At 35.2% G+C, this 18,811-nt stretch overlaps 1 protein-coding gene across 2 annotated transcripts in view; it reads left to right on the forward strand.

Moving 5' to 3' along the window:
• The first annotated feature begins 598 nt into the window (after positions 1–598).
• Positions 599–18,811, forward strand: part of LOC129269585 (ras-associating and dilute domain-containing protein-like) — a 57,180-nt gene continuing 38,967 nt past the window's right edge. Inside the window, exon 1 of one of the 2 annotated variants that reach the window (XM_064105110.1) lies at positions 599–759. In XM_064105110.1, coding sequence (XP_063961180.1) covers positions 756–759 — 4 coding nt within the window. In that variant the 5' untranslated portion in view covers positions 599–755. The remainder of the gene's footprint in view (positions 760–18,811) is intronic. The other variant, XR_010294733.1, reaches the window with a different exon arrangement.

Consider the following 18,811-nt stretch of genomic DNA (forward strand, 5'->3'; position numbering starts at 1 on the left):
AAATGATTCACAAGTTTATGGCTAGCCTATGACGGTTTCTCTGGCCTCAAGCTCTGTTACCAAGGACGAGAATAATTTCAGGAAACCATTTATTTGTTTTTGAAGGCAATAAAGACTATTTAAAGTTATGAAGAAGTCGGGTTAGCTGTCCAAGTATATAAAGACTTACAATGAAACTATTACAAGAAGATGTTGTAGCTGAGATGAAAACTAACTAACCTGTGTCTAAATTTGGAGGTGAATATGGTGGTATGTAGCTCATAGGCTAGATGTATACTCCTTCACTTGTTGTGATCATTGTTTTCATGCTATACCCATTATTTAATTATATACCCTCATGTTTTTCATCATTTTTAAAATGCATGTTTTAAATACATTAATCTTAGCTGCTAATATTTTATAACTAATTATTATGTTTAGTATTTTAAGATGAAAACATGGGTGTTACACCAAAGTCAAGAAGAAAGTGCAGACAGATTCTAGTGGACCAGCTAAAGAAGAACTTGTTTATCTGATCTTGATTTCAACTTGGACTAACGCTCTGGGTTTGCTGTGCTCTAAACTTGGAATATTGAATTATTGCTTTATCTTTGTGGGTGGAGTTTGGTTTGTGAGTGCACATGCTCACCAAGTTTGTGCCAAGTCATGGATTGTGATGTTGTGTAGGTAATGACATTTGAAAGGCATACTCATAATGTGGGTTGATAAATGCTGCGTTGGTTTTTCTGTAAAACTCTGGAACTGGTGAGGCAATTATGTGTAAGCATCAATTTGTTTTTGTCTTTGCTATTTGTTATTTTCTGTCAGTTTTTTGTATGTATACATACATGTATACATGTATGTAAACTGCAAAATTTTACCACAGTGATTTTATAATAGTCCAGTATAGACATACTCTGAAATATTGTTGACAGCATGCTATACTCCCAGGGGGAGGGGCGCTCAAATTATATTTTGATGGGGGTGTGCCCCTTGAAACCCTGAAATAGAGGTCTAAGGAACTGATTACAAGGGTAAAATGCAGGGTCTTGGGAACCAAAAAGTATACCGGGCGGTGTGAAAGTGGTCTACAGAACAGGATCATATGGTTGGTACGATACATGCTAGCACTGTGCATGTACATGAGGGTGCTAGCCATGCATGAAGCTGCTAGCGGGAGTTGTGAGGCCGTGAGTGCAGCTCTACCCATGCGGTGCTCGCGCTGGACAATTTTGGCAGGGCTAAGGAACTGAGATGTTTCATAACGGGGGTCTTGTGAGCAGGGCCCGGCGGCTTCTGAATGAAATTTTTGTTATTCGGAGTATCTAGAGAACTGAATGTTAGGGGGTCATCAAAAGCGGCAAGTCCCCATACCACCGATTTATGTGAGTGCCCCCCCCCCCCGTGGGACATATACCTATACCTCATCTACTTTTTAAAACCACTAGGTCAACATAAACATAAACACACCCGATGCTGGTTTTGTGAAGTGGTTTAAGTGAAACCAGTTCGAGATAGTAGATAAAATTGGGTCTAAGGTGAGTGAGGTTTAGATATAAATTATATAGTAAAGACTTTATCATGAATGTTCACCAGGGCCCCGTCTTACAAACAGTTACGATCAGTAGCGTACCGTGAGCCGGAGGAGACAAAGCATTGGGGGGGCACTGCATTGTTCACAGACAATGCAGTGCCCCCCCAATGCTTTGTCTCCTCCGGCTCACGGTACGCTACTGGTTACGATTGATCGGATCAATCCCAAGTATATGGTAATCCATCAGTGTCATAATTTTTTCTTCAGGAAATTTGCTTATGTCCTTTAAAAACAAAGAGAAGCATATACTGAATTGTCATGAAAACAGTGAATGTATGAATTCTACGTCATTTCTAGAAAATATCTGGAACAAACATGTATTTCAAATGTTGGCGTTGCTGGCTATCCATAGTTGCAATTGATCGGATCAATCACAACTCTTTGTAAGACGGGCCCCAGATATATGCCTGAGTTGTACCTGACAGCAGTATTCACTTTAAATTGCTTGTGGTGTCCCCATATGATCATGTATGTGTGCATGAGTTACATCCCTTTAAATCTGGATGGATCAAAACATGGGTGTGATGTTCCAAATCTTGATGTCAAAGCCAAGCTGTCACTCTGTGGGTATATGAGTAACCTGCATGTGAGAATATTTGTTGCTCAACCTCTGCAGTTTTCCCAGCTTACTCATTTCTAAGTTGAACAGGTATCTGAATATTTGACAGAATATTTGAATGTACCAGCTTTGATCTCTACAAAATGTACTATAAAAGCATACTCTAAAATATCTTCAACTTTTAGATCTCTTCAAGTCTAAAAAAAATGCTATAGAGCCGGGGGGGGGGGCACTTCCATTGACAAGTGGATACCCTAAACAAGAATTTTTTATGTTCTAAAAATGCACCCCTTAACAATTATTGGCGTTTCAAACCCTACCATTAATTGGAAACAAAACGGTACCCTTGACAAGTATTCATTGAGTTGACCCCCTAAACAAGTACAACGATATCTTAATTGTTTGTCACGGACGTGATCGCGGACGTCGGCTTTAAAAAATCGGACTCTAAACATGTAGTGTTGGAGCAAAAGGTACATCCTTTATTAAGTATTTTAGTCTTTTTATACCTTCGCAAATTGGACCGTAAAAACACGTAATTTTCCTAGCGAAATATATACCCTTTTTTCATTATTTGAGTGTTTTTGACACCCTTATTTTGTTCCGTACGTAACATGCCCTATCTTGAAAAAGAGATCCTTTTTACGTGTTGTTTTGGTCACATGGTATCGACTCGTCAATGGGAGTGGTCCTCTCCCCCCCCCCCCCCTACGAGGCATAGAGCATACTACAATCCTGACTGTGATTTCAATGTGCGCAATCAAGCAAAACGTATCTTTCTTTCACATGCAAAATCAATGCAGATAGGACAGGTTGGCTGACTGTGCATAAATTTGCATATGTTAAGTTCGCGCAGCTGTTGTTTGCTTGCTACAGTACACGTTTTCAATGGGATTTGCTCATTTTATCAAAAATTTTATGACATTGCCTTCAAAATCCCTTCATATATCAGAAACTAAAATACATTGCTGCCTAAATAGGAATTTTCATTTGTAGAGAGTAGGACTTGTACTTCCATTTTCTGCAAAAATCTCAAAATCGATATTTTTTTTTTTTTTTTTTTTTTTTTAAACCAAAATTGACTGATATGACAGTTCAGATGAACAATGAAGAAGTGTTTAACTCGCATTGGCTGGGAACAAATTAGTCATTACAAATCACTGACTGCTTGCCTCATGAACACTTCCCTGTTTTCAAGTTAATGGCATCATCAAAGATGATTTTTGAAATTGTCTCATTCCCAACTATTCCCTCTACAATCTTCAATGGTGTAGTACCACAGACTGTATTGCTCTTTTTGAAGCCAGAACAGAATCATACTGCGTTTACACGCTACACCAGCTCACGGGACAGACCCGCCTCGTGGAACAGACTTGACCTGTGGATTATCCACCGTCTCGAACTCTCGTTTACACCCTACTCAGCTCGCGGATCAGACTCGGCTTGCAGGACAGGACAGCAGATCAGACTCGGCACACAGATCACTGGATAAAATTTGGTGGAGCAAAAAAGGCGAGTAAGCTCCAGCTCACGGAACAAGGTAATTATGTTTACATGCAGAAAAAAAGGGCAAGTCAGATTCGCTTACGGGTTAGACCAAGGGAGCCAGGTAGCATGTAAATACAGTATCAGTGAAGCTGGTGGTTTTCATGAGGTATAGGAATCATGATAGAAGCCACTGAATCATTATGTTTACATAAAGTGCATGGATTATCAATTCATGTACTGTGATGGAGGTACATATTTATCTCCACCTGGAATGCAACATTGATTTCTACGGAATTATTTGCACACTATCAATGAACTGTTTGCAGTTATTTTGAGAGGAATTTCCAGTCCTCGTCAAGATCATCAACCTGTTCTAGAGAACATTTTTCAACCAATGGATTGCTAAAATCAACTGTTCATCATCATCAACTTCACGGACATTTCAACTCACTGCAGTGACTCTAATTATCCATCGCGTTTCAACATTTCATCATCGCCAGCATTGTGGACTTAATAACTTAAGGAACTCCTTGCCAGCCAATTCGGATTATTTGGACTATCATAATTTTGGAATAATCAGAACTGACTCTTCAAGATATGTATTACTTTATTATTTTGTTTAGTGTATGATCTGTTAACCTTTAAACAAAAGTAGCAAATATAATCTAACTAAATTTTCTCTGTTTAATTTGTTCGATATTTGTTTAATATCATAACAGTTATTTATTTATTCTTTTTTTTTAAATTCATATTCATTGTTGTATCATTCATGCATTCATTCATCCATCCATCCTTACAGATATCCATTCATTCATATATCTATCCATTCACTCATCCATTCATTCACTCAAAGAAAATCTTCACATAGAATTCATGCACTATTTGTGTTACACCTTCAAATTCACTGTTTAACTGAATACCAATATTGGCTATACAGTTCTGAGCAGATGACCAGTCTTATTAGGTGGTCTGTCTATGACAGATCACCTCTTATGTTTGTCCGAATTTTCTTTCTTTATTTATTATTTATTTTTATTTCTTATTTTTATTTCCTCCATTTCTTGTGGACAGCAAATCTCAGAAAGTTCATATTCAATAATCATCAAAATATCACCACATATCAACATCAATAAGACCTCAATTCTGCAAGAATCTTAATGTCATGACGTCATCATGACGTCATCTAGACGCCATTTTGTAAAATCACATTATCAATCATATCTCCATTATCAATTATCAAAAAATAAATCAAATTCACATGACATAAACTTCAGATCAAGGGTCATCAGGTCATGTCATCAAAGGTCACCTGAAGGTCAAGACGCGCGCGTACGCGCGCGTCAAAATTTTAAAATGCTAAAAATCACTTTTTGACCAAAACAGAGTACGTTTTAGGTCATTTTAAGCATTTCAAAAAATTGCGCGCGCAAACGTATGCGCGCGCGTTTCCGCGCGTAACGCCTTGAATGCAACTCAGAAACACCGTTTTTTTTATTTCATTGCATTGATCATATAATTTTGAGCAATTTGATACCTTGATCAACCTTCTACGACCATTAATAAGGAAATTAACACCCGTTAAAGTTTGCAGCCCGTGTGCGCGCGAGCTCTCACTATAGGCCATATATGGGCAAAAACATGCCTATAGAAAATCCGCTGTAGCTCTTCAGAACGCATGGGGACCCCCAATTTTTTTTTCATATTTTGATAGAGTATGAACTAGAGATATAATTTCATGTCTCATTTGACCCTCAAGTATATTATGACGTCATCAAAATGGCGTCGGAATTCAAAAAATCCATTTTGCCTATTATGACGTCATTATAATTATGCAAATCTTGCTCTAACTCCGTGAATATTGGTCAATTTTCACCCAATTTTTGATATGTTGTAGCTTAGTTCTTACTCTTTCTGAGTTATTGCCTTTATTTTTCATTTTGATAGACAAATCATCCTCAAAAATTGCAAATAATAATGGCATGTCATTTTTACTCATTTTGCGTGTAATCTCTATGGGACATGACTTTTTCTCAAAACTAGATTCTACATTCTTCTATTTCGTAAGCCATATCTCCAATTTTTGTTGCTAGTTATCCCTGAGCTTTTAGTATGTTGTAGCTGAGATTCTAAGCTTTCGGTTGCGTTTCCTTCATTTTCCGATCAGATGTCGGGATCATGCCCGTAATTCACTTGCAAGATTGGATTTGAGATTCTGGTGTTTTGCTTACGTGTTAAGTCTATGGGAAATATTCTAGCTCAATCGGTTAGGCGTCAGACTTACTTCTCATTCCATCATGCAGGCAGGGGTTCGAGTCCGCGGGTGAACATGATTTTTTTTTTTTTTTTTTTTTTTTTAGCTATCTTGTACGAAAGACCATTAGTGCCACGGAGAAAAAAAAACACTATTTCTACTAATCTGTTATAACAGATTACGGTATTTCTACTAATCTGTTTAAACAGATTATAATCTGTTATAACAGATTACGGTATTTCTACTAATCTGTTATAACAGATTATAATCTGTTTAAACAGATTAGTAGAAATACCGTAATCTGTACCGTAATACCGTAATAACAGATTACGGTATTTCTACTAATCTGTTATAACAGATTATAATCTGTTTAAACAGATTAGTAGAAATACCGTAATCTGTTATAACAGATTAGTAGAAATACCGTAATCTGTTATAACAGATTATAATCTGTTTAAACAGATTAGTAGAAATACCGTAATCTGTTATAACAGATTAGTAGAAATACCGTAATCTGTTATAACAGATTATAATCTGTTTAAACAGATTAGTAGAAATACTGTAATCTGTTATAACAGATTAGTAGAAATACCGTAATCTGTTATAACAGATTAGTAGAAATACCGTAATCTGTTATAACAGATTATAATCTGTTTAAACAGATTAGTAGAAATACCGTAATCTGTTATAACAGATTAGTAGAAATAGTGTTTTTTTTTCTCCGTGGCACTAATGGTCTTTCGTAATCTTGCCCACGATCAATTATAAGAATTCTAACAAATAATAGCTAAAATATTGCAAAATAAAACAGATTATAATTACTTTTTTATATCATATCTATTTATCTGTCTGTCTATCTACCTACATGACATATCTATCTCTCTGTCTAATATATATCTTTCTGTTTGAATACGTCCCTCTCTCTCTATCTATCCATATGTCTGTCTGTCTATCTACCTACATTGTATATCTATCTGTCTGTTTATCTCTCTCTCTCTCTCTCTGTCTAATATATATGTATCTATCTGTTTAGATATGTCTATCTATCTATCCATCCATCTGCCTGTCTCTATCTATCTATCTATCTATATATCTATCTATCTATCTGTCTGTCTGTCTCTCTATCTATCTATCTATCTGTCTATCTATCTATCTATCTATCTATCTATCTATATGTCTGTCTCTCTATTCATCTATATGTCTGTCTCTCTATCTATCTCTGTCTCGATCTCTATCAATCTATATGTCTGTCTCTGTATCTATCTATATGTCTATCTATCTATCTATCTATCTAAAAATCACTTTTTGACCAAAACAGAGTACGTTTTAGGTCATTTTAAGCATTTCAAAAAATTGCGCGCGCAAACGTATGCGCGCGCGTTTCCGCGCGTAACGCCTTGAATGCAACTCAGAAACACCGTTTTTTTATTTCATTGCATTGATCATATAATTTTGAGCAATTTGATACCTTGATCAACCTTCTACGACCATTAATAAGGAAATTAACACCCGTTAAAGTTTGCAGCACGTGTGCGCGCGAGCTCTCACTATAGGCCATATATGGGCAAAAACATGCCTATAGAAAATCCGCTGTAGCTCTTCAGAACGCGTGGGGACCCCCAATTTTTTTTTCATATTTTGATAGAGTATGAACTAGAGATATAATTTCATGTCTCATTTGACCCTCAATTATATTATGACGTCATCAAAATGGCGTCGGAATTCAAAAAATCCATTTTGCCTATTATGACGTCATTATAATTATGCAAATCTTGCTCTAACTCCGTGAATATTGGTCAATTTTCACCCAATTTTTTATATGTTGTAGCTTAGTTCTTACTCTTTCTGAGTTATTGCCTTTATTTTTCATTTTGATAAACAGATCATCCTCAAAAATTGCAAATAATAATGGCATGTCATTTTTACTCATTTTGCGTGTAATCTCTATGGGACATGACTTTTTCTCAAAACTAGATTCTACATTCTTCTATTTCGTAAGCCATATCTCCAATTTTTGTTGCTAGTTATCCCTGAGCTTTTAGTATGTTGTAGCTGAGATTCTAAGCTTTCGGTTGCGTTTCCTTCATTTTCCGATCAGATGTCGGGATCATGCCCGTAATTCACTTGCAAGATTGGATTTGAGATTCTGGTGTTTTGCTTACGTGTTAAGTCTATGGGAAATATTTTAGCTCAATCGGTTAGGCGTCAGACTTACTTCTCATTCCATCATGCAGGCAGGGGTTCGAGTCCGCGGGTGAACATGATTTTTTTTTTTTTTTTTTTTTTTTTTAGCTATCTTGCCCACGATCAATTATAAGAATTCTAACAAATAATAGCTAAAATATTGCAAAATAAAACAGATTATAATTACTTTTTTATATCATATCTATTTATCTGTCTGTCTATCTACCTACATGACATATCTATCTCTCTGTCTAATATATATCTTTCTGTTTGAATACGTCCCTCTCTCTCTATCTATCCATATGTCTGTCTGTCTATCTACCTACATTGTATATCTATCTGTCTGTTTATCTCTCTCTCTCTCTCTGTCTAATATATATGTATCTATCTGTTTAGATATGTCTATCTATCTATCCATCCATCTGCCTGTCTCTATCTATCTATCTATCTATCTATCTATCTATCTATCTATCTATCTGTCTGTCTGTCTCTCTATCTATCTATCTATCTGTCTATCTATCTATCTATCTATCTATATGTCTGTCTCTCTATTCATCTATATGTCTGTCTCTCTATCTATCTCTGTCTCGATCTCTATCAATCTATATGTCTGTCTCTGTATCTATCTATATGTCTATCTATCTATCTATCTATCTATCTATCTATATGTCTGTCTCTCTATCTATCTATATTTCTGTCTCTCTGTCTATCTATATGTTTGTCTATCTATATGTCTGTCTATCTATCCATGAAGCTATCACGAGAAGGAGAACCATCTTCCAATTTCTCTCTTAATCCTTTGTTATCGCTTCCTTCGGGCGAAGGAACGATATCTAACATCAATTGGCGAGCCGCCAGGCGAAAGTTAGAGCCCGCTTACATAACGCGATAGGACCACGCAGCATGAAGCTATTACGAGATAGCTCGTAATAGCTTCATGATATGTCTGTCTCTCTATCTATATATATGTCTGTCTATCTATCTGTCTATCTATCTATCTGTCTGTCTCTCTTTCTATCTATATGTTTATATATGTTTTATTAATATAACCACCAATCATCTCTCTATCTATCTATATATCTATATATCTATCAATCTATCTCTCTATCTATAAGTCTGTCTCTCTATCTATCTATATGTCTGTCTCTCTATCTATATGTCTGTCTCTCTATATCTATCTTTATATGTCTATGTTTTATTAATATAACCACCTATAATTTATCTCTCCATCCATCACTCCATCCATCTAATATAATTATCTTTCTTGTATGTATCTGTTTGATTATGTAAATCTGTTTGTCTATCTATTTTTCAATCTAATATCTGTTTAAATATTTTTTTCCTGTTTATCTATCTATACGACAGACCACCTAATTCGTCCGCATGACGAATTAAAATCTAGTTTTTTTTTTTTTTTTTTTTTTTAGCTATCTTGCCCACGATCAATTATAAGAATTCTAACAAATAATAGCTAAAATATTGCAAAATAAAACAGATTATAATTACTTTTTTATATCATATCTATTTATCTGTCTGTCTATCTACCTACATGACATATCTATCTCTCTGTCTAATATATATCTTTCTGTTTGAATACGTCCCTCTCTCTCTATCTATCCATATGTCTGTCTGTCTATCTACCTACATTGTATATCTATCTGTCTGTTTATCTCTCTCTCTCTCTCTCTGTCTAATATATATGTATCTATCTGTTTAGATATGTCTATCTATCTATCCATCCATCTGCCTGTCTCTATCTATCTATCTATCTATATATCTATCTATCTATCTATCTGTCTGTCTGTCTCTCTATCTATCTATCTATCTGTCTATCTATCTATCTATCTATCTATATGTCTGTCTCTCTATTCATCTATATGTCTGTCTCTCTATCTATCTCTGTCTCGATCTCTATCAATCTATATGTCTGTCTCTGTATCTATCTATATGTCTATCTATCTATCTATCTATCTATCTATCTATCTATCTATATATCTATCTATATGTCTGTCTCTCTATCTATCTATATTTCTGTCTCTCTGTCTATCTATATGTTTGTCTATCTATATGTCTGTCTATCTATCCATGAAGCTATCACGAGAAGGAGAACCATCTTCCAATTTCTCTCTTAATCCTTTGTTATCGCTTCCTTCGGGCGAAGGAACGATATCTAACATCAATTGGCGAGCCGCCAGGCGAAAGTTAGAGCCCGCTTACATAACGCGATAGGACCACGCAGCATGAAGCTATTACGAGATAGCTCGTAATAGCTTCATGATATGTCTGTCTCTCTATCTATATATATGTCTGTCTATCTATCTGTCTATCTATCTATCTGTCTGTCTCTCTTTCTATCTATATGTTTATATATGTTTTATTAATATAACCACCAATCATCTCTCTATCTATCTATATATCTATATATCTATCAATCTATCTCTCTATCTGTAAGTCTGTCTCTCTATCTATCTATATGTCTGTCTCTCTATCTATATGTCTGTCTCTCTATATCTATCTATATATGTCTATGTTTTATTAATATAACCACCTATAATTTATCTCTCCATCCATCACTCCATCCATCTAATATAATTATCTTTCTTGTATGTATCTGTTTGATTATGTAAATCTGTTTGTCTATCTATTTTTCAATCTAATATCTGTTTAAATATTTTTTTCCTGTTTATCTATCTATACGACAGACCACCTAATTCGTCCGCATGACGAATTAAAATCTAGTTCTTTGTACAATCATCACTGATATGTGGCATTGCTTCTGTTTCAAATATTCTATTGTTTCCTAAATGCCAGATGGATCAGGGCACCTATTATCTCAATCTTCATCTTAAGGGCATACTATTTTATCCATCATCAATGGATTGGCTTGCTGCTCCCATGTCTTCATCTACTTTAGATCATAATTGGTTGCTAGTAGGGTCTCCGTGTGTTGGGGTTAAACTGCCTTGAATAGTCATCCCCTTATGGTTTTGTTGCTATTCTGTAATAGTTTTGAAATACATTTATCACCTTGGTCAGTGGTCCATGAAGCCTTTTGTACTCCATTAGACTGTATTTTCACTGTTAGCCTTTTTGCCCACATTCACATTCTTTACATCTGTTCTGCACCTTTTGTTTGTCTGTATAAGGAAAGTTATAAAAATTCTTCCCCTTTGAGCACACTTGCCTCCTTGTTTTATCCCCCTCATCCCTCTTCCCCCCCCCCCCCATCTCTCCCTCTCTTTTGTGTGAGCACTAGCATTGTTAAATACCAGTAGTGGTATTAAATGGTTGATTGAAGCCACATGAGACCTGTTAAGTGCCCCTCATATCCTTACAACTACTTTAAATTTCTAAGCATTTATCTCCCATTTCATTGTTGAGTGCTCTGATAGGCCATAATCTTTATAATAAGGTCCCCCAGACAGAATTAGAGCTCTATAAATTCATGTTATGTGTAGTTATCTGGGGCTATGGTAGAAATGAATTAGTTCTAATTGTCAAATGTATGTTCTTGTTGATCATAGTATAAATCAGTATTACATTGCTGTTTAGGTTTGATTCAAAAGAAATAGAGGTAGATTAAAGGGCGCTGTTGGACTTGCGTTGTTGGACTTTCGTACCTGCTGTGAATGGCACCTACATGATATGACATGTATGCAGATGCCATGTGCCGAATGCTCAAGCTCTGACGATTCTTTAAGAACCAGCCTAGCCTAAACCTAATTTTAGGTAAAATTTTCAATTGAGTTTTTAAATATTCTGAAAGTATATCTTTGACTAAATTGACCTACCAAATTTCACATGAAAATTCTTATGATTTAAAGAGTAGAAGGTTGAAATGTAGTTCAAACTGTCTTATCCCCTTCAGAATGAACGGGACCCCCAATTTTGTTTTCATATTTCGATAGAGTATGAATCATAGATATGATTTCATGTCTCGTTTGGCCCTCATATCATGACGTTATCATAATTATGCAAATTTGGCTCTAACTCAGTGAATATTGGTCAATTCTTGCCCAATTTGGGATATGTTGGAGCTTAGGTCTTACTCTTTCTGAGTATTGCCTTTATTTTTCATTTTGATAAACGGATCATCCTGAAAAATGAAAATTTTTAGAGGCATGTCATTTTTGCTCATTTTGCGTGTAATCCCTATGGGAGATGACTTTTTCCTCAAAACTGGATTCTACATTCCTCTATTTCGTCAGCCATATCTTCACTTTTGCTTGTTAGTTTTCCTTATGCTTAAAGTATGTTGTAGCTGAGATTCTAAGCTTTCTCAAATGTTGCCTTTATTTTCCATCAGATGCAGGGATCATTCCCGTATTTCACTTGCAAAATTGGATTTGAGATTCTCGTATTTTGCATACGTGTAAAGTCTATGGGAAATATTGTAGCTCAATGGGTAAGGCGTCAGACTTGCATCCCATTCAGTCATGCGGGCAGGGGTTCGAGTCCAAGGGTGAACATGATTTCCCCCCCCCTTTTTATTTTTACTAGCTTGCACATGAATTCCAATGAATAATAGTTAAAATATTGCAAAATAAAACAGATTATAATTACTTTGTTTCATATCATATCAATCTTTCTATTATAATTGTTATTCTATAATCTATCTGCTATCTATGCTATATATCAATATCTATCTATCCATCTATCCATCTATCTATCTATCTGTCTATCCATCTATCTATCTATCTATCTATCTATCTATCTGTCTGTCTGTCTATGTCACTATCTATCAATCTATCTATTTTCTAACTATCTATTTATCTTATATCTGTTCAAATATGTCTGTCTATCTATTTATCTTACAATCTAATATTTATTTATCTCTTTAAATAATTATGTTTATTTATCTATCTATCTATCTTCTTTCAATCTATCCACCTATATTTCATCTATCCACCCATCCATCTTTCTATCTATCCATATATATATTTATTTATTTATTTTCTATTTGTCTATCTTATATCTATCTGTTTAAGTATGTATGTCTATCTTTTTATCTTTCAATCTAATGTCTATTGATCTGTTTAAATAATTATGTCTGTTTATTTTGTCACAGGTCTATCTAATATCTATTTACCTATTTATTTAATATGATCTTCTATCTATCTATCTAAAGGGCTGTCTGCACTCTGCACCATCCCAAGTTTTCGAATTAGCGTGCTATTTCTGATCCAGCAGATTATCTCGATCTGAAAAATCTCGAGATTATTTGCAATGGAGACGCAATTATCGCGCTAGTTCGTAGGATTAATCTTGAGATTGCAATCCCAAGTCAACCTGGGATTATTTGCAAAATAGCACGCTATTTTACGAATTATCGCGCTAATTCGTAGGTGCAGACGCACTCTGTATTATTTATTCACGGCGTCAGACCATAATGCATCGATGCCCCGCTCGAGCAGGAATCGCTCTTGCGATGGTAGAGACGGGGTTTCTTGAATCTCGAGATTAATCGCGAAGAGGGGCGATCGGGCTAAAATCTTGAGATAGAGCAAACTCTTGATGGTGCAGCTCCGCCTTATCTATCTATCTATTTATCTAATGTCTATCTGTTTCAATATGTCTATCTTTCTAATACCTATTTATCTGTTTATATCTCTATATCTATCTATATATAATATATCTGTCTATCTTCTATTAATATATCCACCTATTGTCTCTCCATCTCTCTATTCATCCATCTAATTATCGTATTTGTATCTGTTTAGATATGTATGTTTATCTGTCTGTCTATGTATCTTTCAATCTAATATCTATTTAAATAATCATGTCTGTTTATCTCTCTATGACAGACCACCTAATTCGTCTGCATGACAAATTAAAATCTAGTTTTTATGTTATATAATGGGACTATTTGAGTGAATAGGGTAATCAGCTGTCAAGCATTACAAAAAGGAATGGTGAGCTGAAATCTTATTTTTTTTATTATTTTTTTTTTTTTAGGGGGGAGGGGTCAACCAGCATCTAATTCACCATGGCGATGATGATTTATAACGGTCTTTATCATGTTATTTGGCACTGAAATGTGTGAAATCAGTTTAAATTTCAAATATGAATGGATCTGTTTATCAATATCCCCACTGATCCAAAGAACAGGAAATTCTATTGTGATCATCATTGATTCTCTTTGTGTTTCAGCTTCATGCTTTCAATTTTTCTGTGAATTTAAGAGAAAGAGAGAGAGAAGGGGGAGGTGAAACAACAATGCAAACTAGGTATTTATCACCTGCCTAGAATCAATATTGCACTTAGTACATGATACCAGCATATAGGCATAAATGACAGATAGTATAAGTCTCTTATTACATACTGTCTGCCAAGAACAAGACTGATACTTACGTACTAACGTCAAGTTGGAGTTATGCCCTTTTGGCTCCAAAGAGAGAATGTCGTATGAAAGTCTTACTACTATGCTAAATTTACACAAGCAAAAATTTCCCAGCACTGTAGGTGGGGCTTAATTGCCATTTAGTGTCACTTGACTAAATTTTAGTAACTAATGAATGATTGAAAGAGGATTTATTTTCCATTATGTATTGCACAAGGTTTCAAGATTCAAGATATGATAAGTTTTATTTATACAATTTTATGAGATTTTGCATTATTAAAAGTGTGATAATATTATTCTGGTAAAGATAGGAAAATATTTCAAGTTTGTGCTCCAAATATGAAGTTAAACATTAGATTTAAAAAAAAATATTTTGGCTATCTATTCAACTCAACTGAAGAAATAACTCCTTGTGTGTGAGGTAAGTTTATAATTTGTCATATGAGATTGTGATTTAGAAATTTAGAAACTGCCCTGGAATTAGGTTCCCATTCTACTAATTGGATGTCATTTAAATATGTTCCATGTGTTGGAAGTCGTATTGCCATGGTAACAATATATTTATTTAAAAAATCTTGCAGTTCAAGCTACTTCATCAGGAATTCTCAAACTTTGCTAAGTCTTTGGGTAAAGATGGGCAAGACATATTGTTTTTCATGTGTTGGAAACTGTTGCCATGGTAACAGCGTAGGGCGGGGGTATTAATCACCTTCAGTGATAGTTCTAGTTTTGGATTAGAAAAACACAAAATTTTACAATTTACTTCAAAAATTATATAGGTAACTGTAGTTATACAGTTGTGTATGGCTTCATCCAAATTATTTGGATGAAGATTATGAACCGAAAGAAAAATTGACTTCAACCCAAATTGCCATGCCAACTCCTGATGATAGAACATTTTGTTATTCATCCATGAGAACTGCACATGCTTGGATGAAATTCAAACAGCAACTGAGGGCCTGTCAGCTTAGAGATCGTTGAAGGCAAAAGGGCATTGTCACCTGTCATTTGATATGGATGAGTGCCATCCTAGCACTGAATACACAGATGAATGATGATCTTCCTCTCACGCTATGCATCTTATAGTTTGAATAAATCTCAGGATATTTACCCTGCCAAACAAAAGATTTCCCTTTAACTTTGTCTAGACACACAAGACTTAGGCCGTGTTTATGCTTCCACTTTTCAGGCCAGAATCAGCGTTTTCAAACGTGATTAGTCCAAAACACGGTTGCGTCCATGCTTACTTTCATTTAAACGCTGTTTCAAAACGCCGATCGTAAACTCACAAAAAGGTGCGTTTGTAAACGTCGTTTGACCAGAGTCAGGCTTTCTGGGGAAGTATAAACAGAACCACGATCATTTGGTACATGCTTCCGGTGAGATGAAAATCCGCGGGCAAATACAGTCGCATTGCTCCATGGTCGGATGTTACCTCCACGGAATTACCTCTCATCTCCCTTGTTTTTCATGTGTAGTACTATTACTAGTATTACTCTTCCAATTCGTCATCGCGATGTATGTTGAGGGATTTACACACACAAAAAACCTGGAACATGAGTTATAATGAGGAGACATCGCCAGATGCCCCAGTAGCATAAACAAATAGGTATTTTATTGTTTTGTATACTTAATATTCTTTATTTTTTTCTTACTATTATCCTCACCATGGTGGAAATTATATGGCTATATCAAGAACCTCCATGCAATGACTAAAATATCGGAAATTGTTCGATGTTTATATAACAGTCGACGTACCTTCCCCATAACAACACTCGGAAAAAAAACTTTTGAAAAAGGGCGCGCCTAATTTGACCTCGCTTTCCTGCTCAACGAAAATTACGATGCGAAGCCAGCTGGAGATCGTGATTCTGTCCTCGCAATGGAAGCATAAACACACCCTTACTTATGTTCTTCAGATCACCTGATACATGCCGTCAATTTCAAAGAGATACACAAAACAAGATAGAAGATTCACAAGGTAACATCAACAACAACAGATGACCCCAAGGATGTAATGTTTGTAAAAAGGAGTCACCGCAATAAAGTAATACATTACAAATAACAAATTAGAACAGAAATAACATTGTGTGGAATATTAAACAAAATGAAGTACAATTTAATTAAATTGTATTATTACAACCTTAATCAACGTCAAAACTTTAATTGATGAGAAAGTACATCAAATTCTGAAATCATTTTTATGTCAAACTATATTTCTGTTCTTTGATTTTCTCTAGTAATGAATGCTTTTGGTTTTTTAACAGGTCAGAAAAATGTATACAGGGCTAACTTCATTTCTTCTACTTTATTCCAAATTGCAGTATCCCTATGCACTATATGGATTGCAATTAAAATATACAGGATTTATTTGCAATTTGATTTACCTTGGCTGTTGGTGTATTTTTATTTATTGTCATGGACAAAGTAACCTATCTGGCCCACTCTAAAACTTTTTTAATTTTTTTATTGCTGTGTCCTAAGCTTTATTAAGCATCCAAAACATATATTAGATATCAAAACATTTAATATTGACGATTCACAAAGTATAAAAGCAATACAAGTAAAAGTACAATTATAATTGAAATGAATTGTTATTGTTTTACAATCAATGATGACATTTTAAACCTAGGTGACCTATGAAGTTGCTAGCTAAAGTCATTTCAATGTCAAAATTACAGGGCATTATGGCAAAATCTAGTAAACTAACAGAAATTTATCTTTTGTAAGATATTTTTTAAAAATCTTTTAAAGATACATCTAAAACGTTTTCAATAAAATAATTGTTCTGTTTTTATGACTTCCAACCTACTTTCAGTGAGTAAGAGGCCGTTCTCATTACGCTTTCTAATACTAGTTTACTGGAAACAGATTCAGAAAACCACTTTGGAAGATCGCTTTGCTAGCGTTCCCGCTTGATCACACGAAAGTGGTTTTCAAAATCACTTCACGTAAAGCGCTCTTGTTGCTATGGAAACGCTCTCAGTGGGGTGACACGTTTCGCGCGAAATTCGAAACCGCAGCATAGGCATTCTACACCTGTCGTGTGGAGTAGCGCGCTCAAAATGTGCGAAGATCGCTTCCCGAAGAACGGTTGTGTCCTCACTTACGCTAAAAACCAGTTTAATGAGGCAAAGCGATCTTGAAAACTACATCGCGAGGTGGTTTTCCAAACTGGTTTGGGAGATCGCTTCCAAGACCGCTTCGACCGTTCTCACTACGCGTTAAACTAGTTTCCACTAAACTAGTTTCCAGTAAACTAGTTTTAGGAACGTAGTGAGAACAGCCTCTAAGTGGTGTTTTGGATGCTATTCATTGTCTATTTTTACTTGGGATTTATTAAATTCTTGAGGTGGGATAATGCTGTACACCCACACTTTACCAATACTCACTAACCCGTCTTCCTACCATTGAAAATATATTGATGAGTGAGGTACAAGCATATAATATAAAGAATACACACAAACACGCAAGTTGCACCTGCTAAAAGCTTTTTCATGTCATGTGACACAAACTCCTTTCAGTTAAGAAAGTTGAATGACTGGGAAGGGGGTTCTCTGTGTCTTATTCATTTTCATAAAAGAAGAGATGACTGAAAATAGCCTTGAAAAGACTTCAGTTGCATTCAGTGTTTCATTTCGAATGTGTTTGTTTAGAGATGAATATGACAGTAAATAGAAAGACACAGGAAATTTGACTTAATGATTCATTCATTTGCTGAAATGATAAAATTAGGTTCCAATCTTGCAGTCCTGAATTTAAGTTTCAGTTTATGTATTTTCTCAGGTTTTGCAGTAAAACAGCATTCTTTAGTCATCTGTCTACCTCCTTATCCCTATCTTAAGGTTGATTCTTATTTGTATTTTTCAGATTCTCACTATTTCAATTTTTGTCTCGCCTGCATAGCAGAGCGAGACTATAGGCGCCGCTTTTCCGATGGCGACGGCGGCGGCGTCAACATCAAATCTTAACCTAAGGTTAAGTTTTTGAAATGACATCATAACTTAGAAAGTATATGGACCTAGTTCATGAAACTTGGCCATAAGGATAATCAAGTATTACTGAACATCCTACCCGAGTTTCAGGTCACGTGACCAAGGTCAAAGGTCATTTAGGGTCAATGAACTTAGACCATGTTGGGAGAATTATTTTCAAAATCTTAACCGAAGGTTAAAGGAGAATGAAACCCTTGAAACTAGCTGAATCCATATCAAAGAGAAAAATCAAAGAAACATATTGTTGAAAGTTTGAGGAAGATTGAATGAATAATAAGAAAGTTATGAGCATTTGAATATTGAGATCACTAGTGCCATGTAGATCCTCCCATCGGCAATGCGACCAAGATCTGTGATATCACACACGTACAACTCCCTCATTACTTTAGTACTTATTTCACTTATATTCTTACTTTTATAG

Source organism: Lytechinus pictus, chromosome 10 (genome assembly GCF_037042905.1).
Source record: "Lytechinus pictus isolate F3 Inbred chromosome 10, Lp3.0, whole genome shotgun sequence".
Taxonomy (NCBI): Eukaryota; Metazoa; Echinodermata; class Echinoidea; order Temnopleuroida; family Toxopneustidae; genus Lytechinus; species Lytechinus pictus.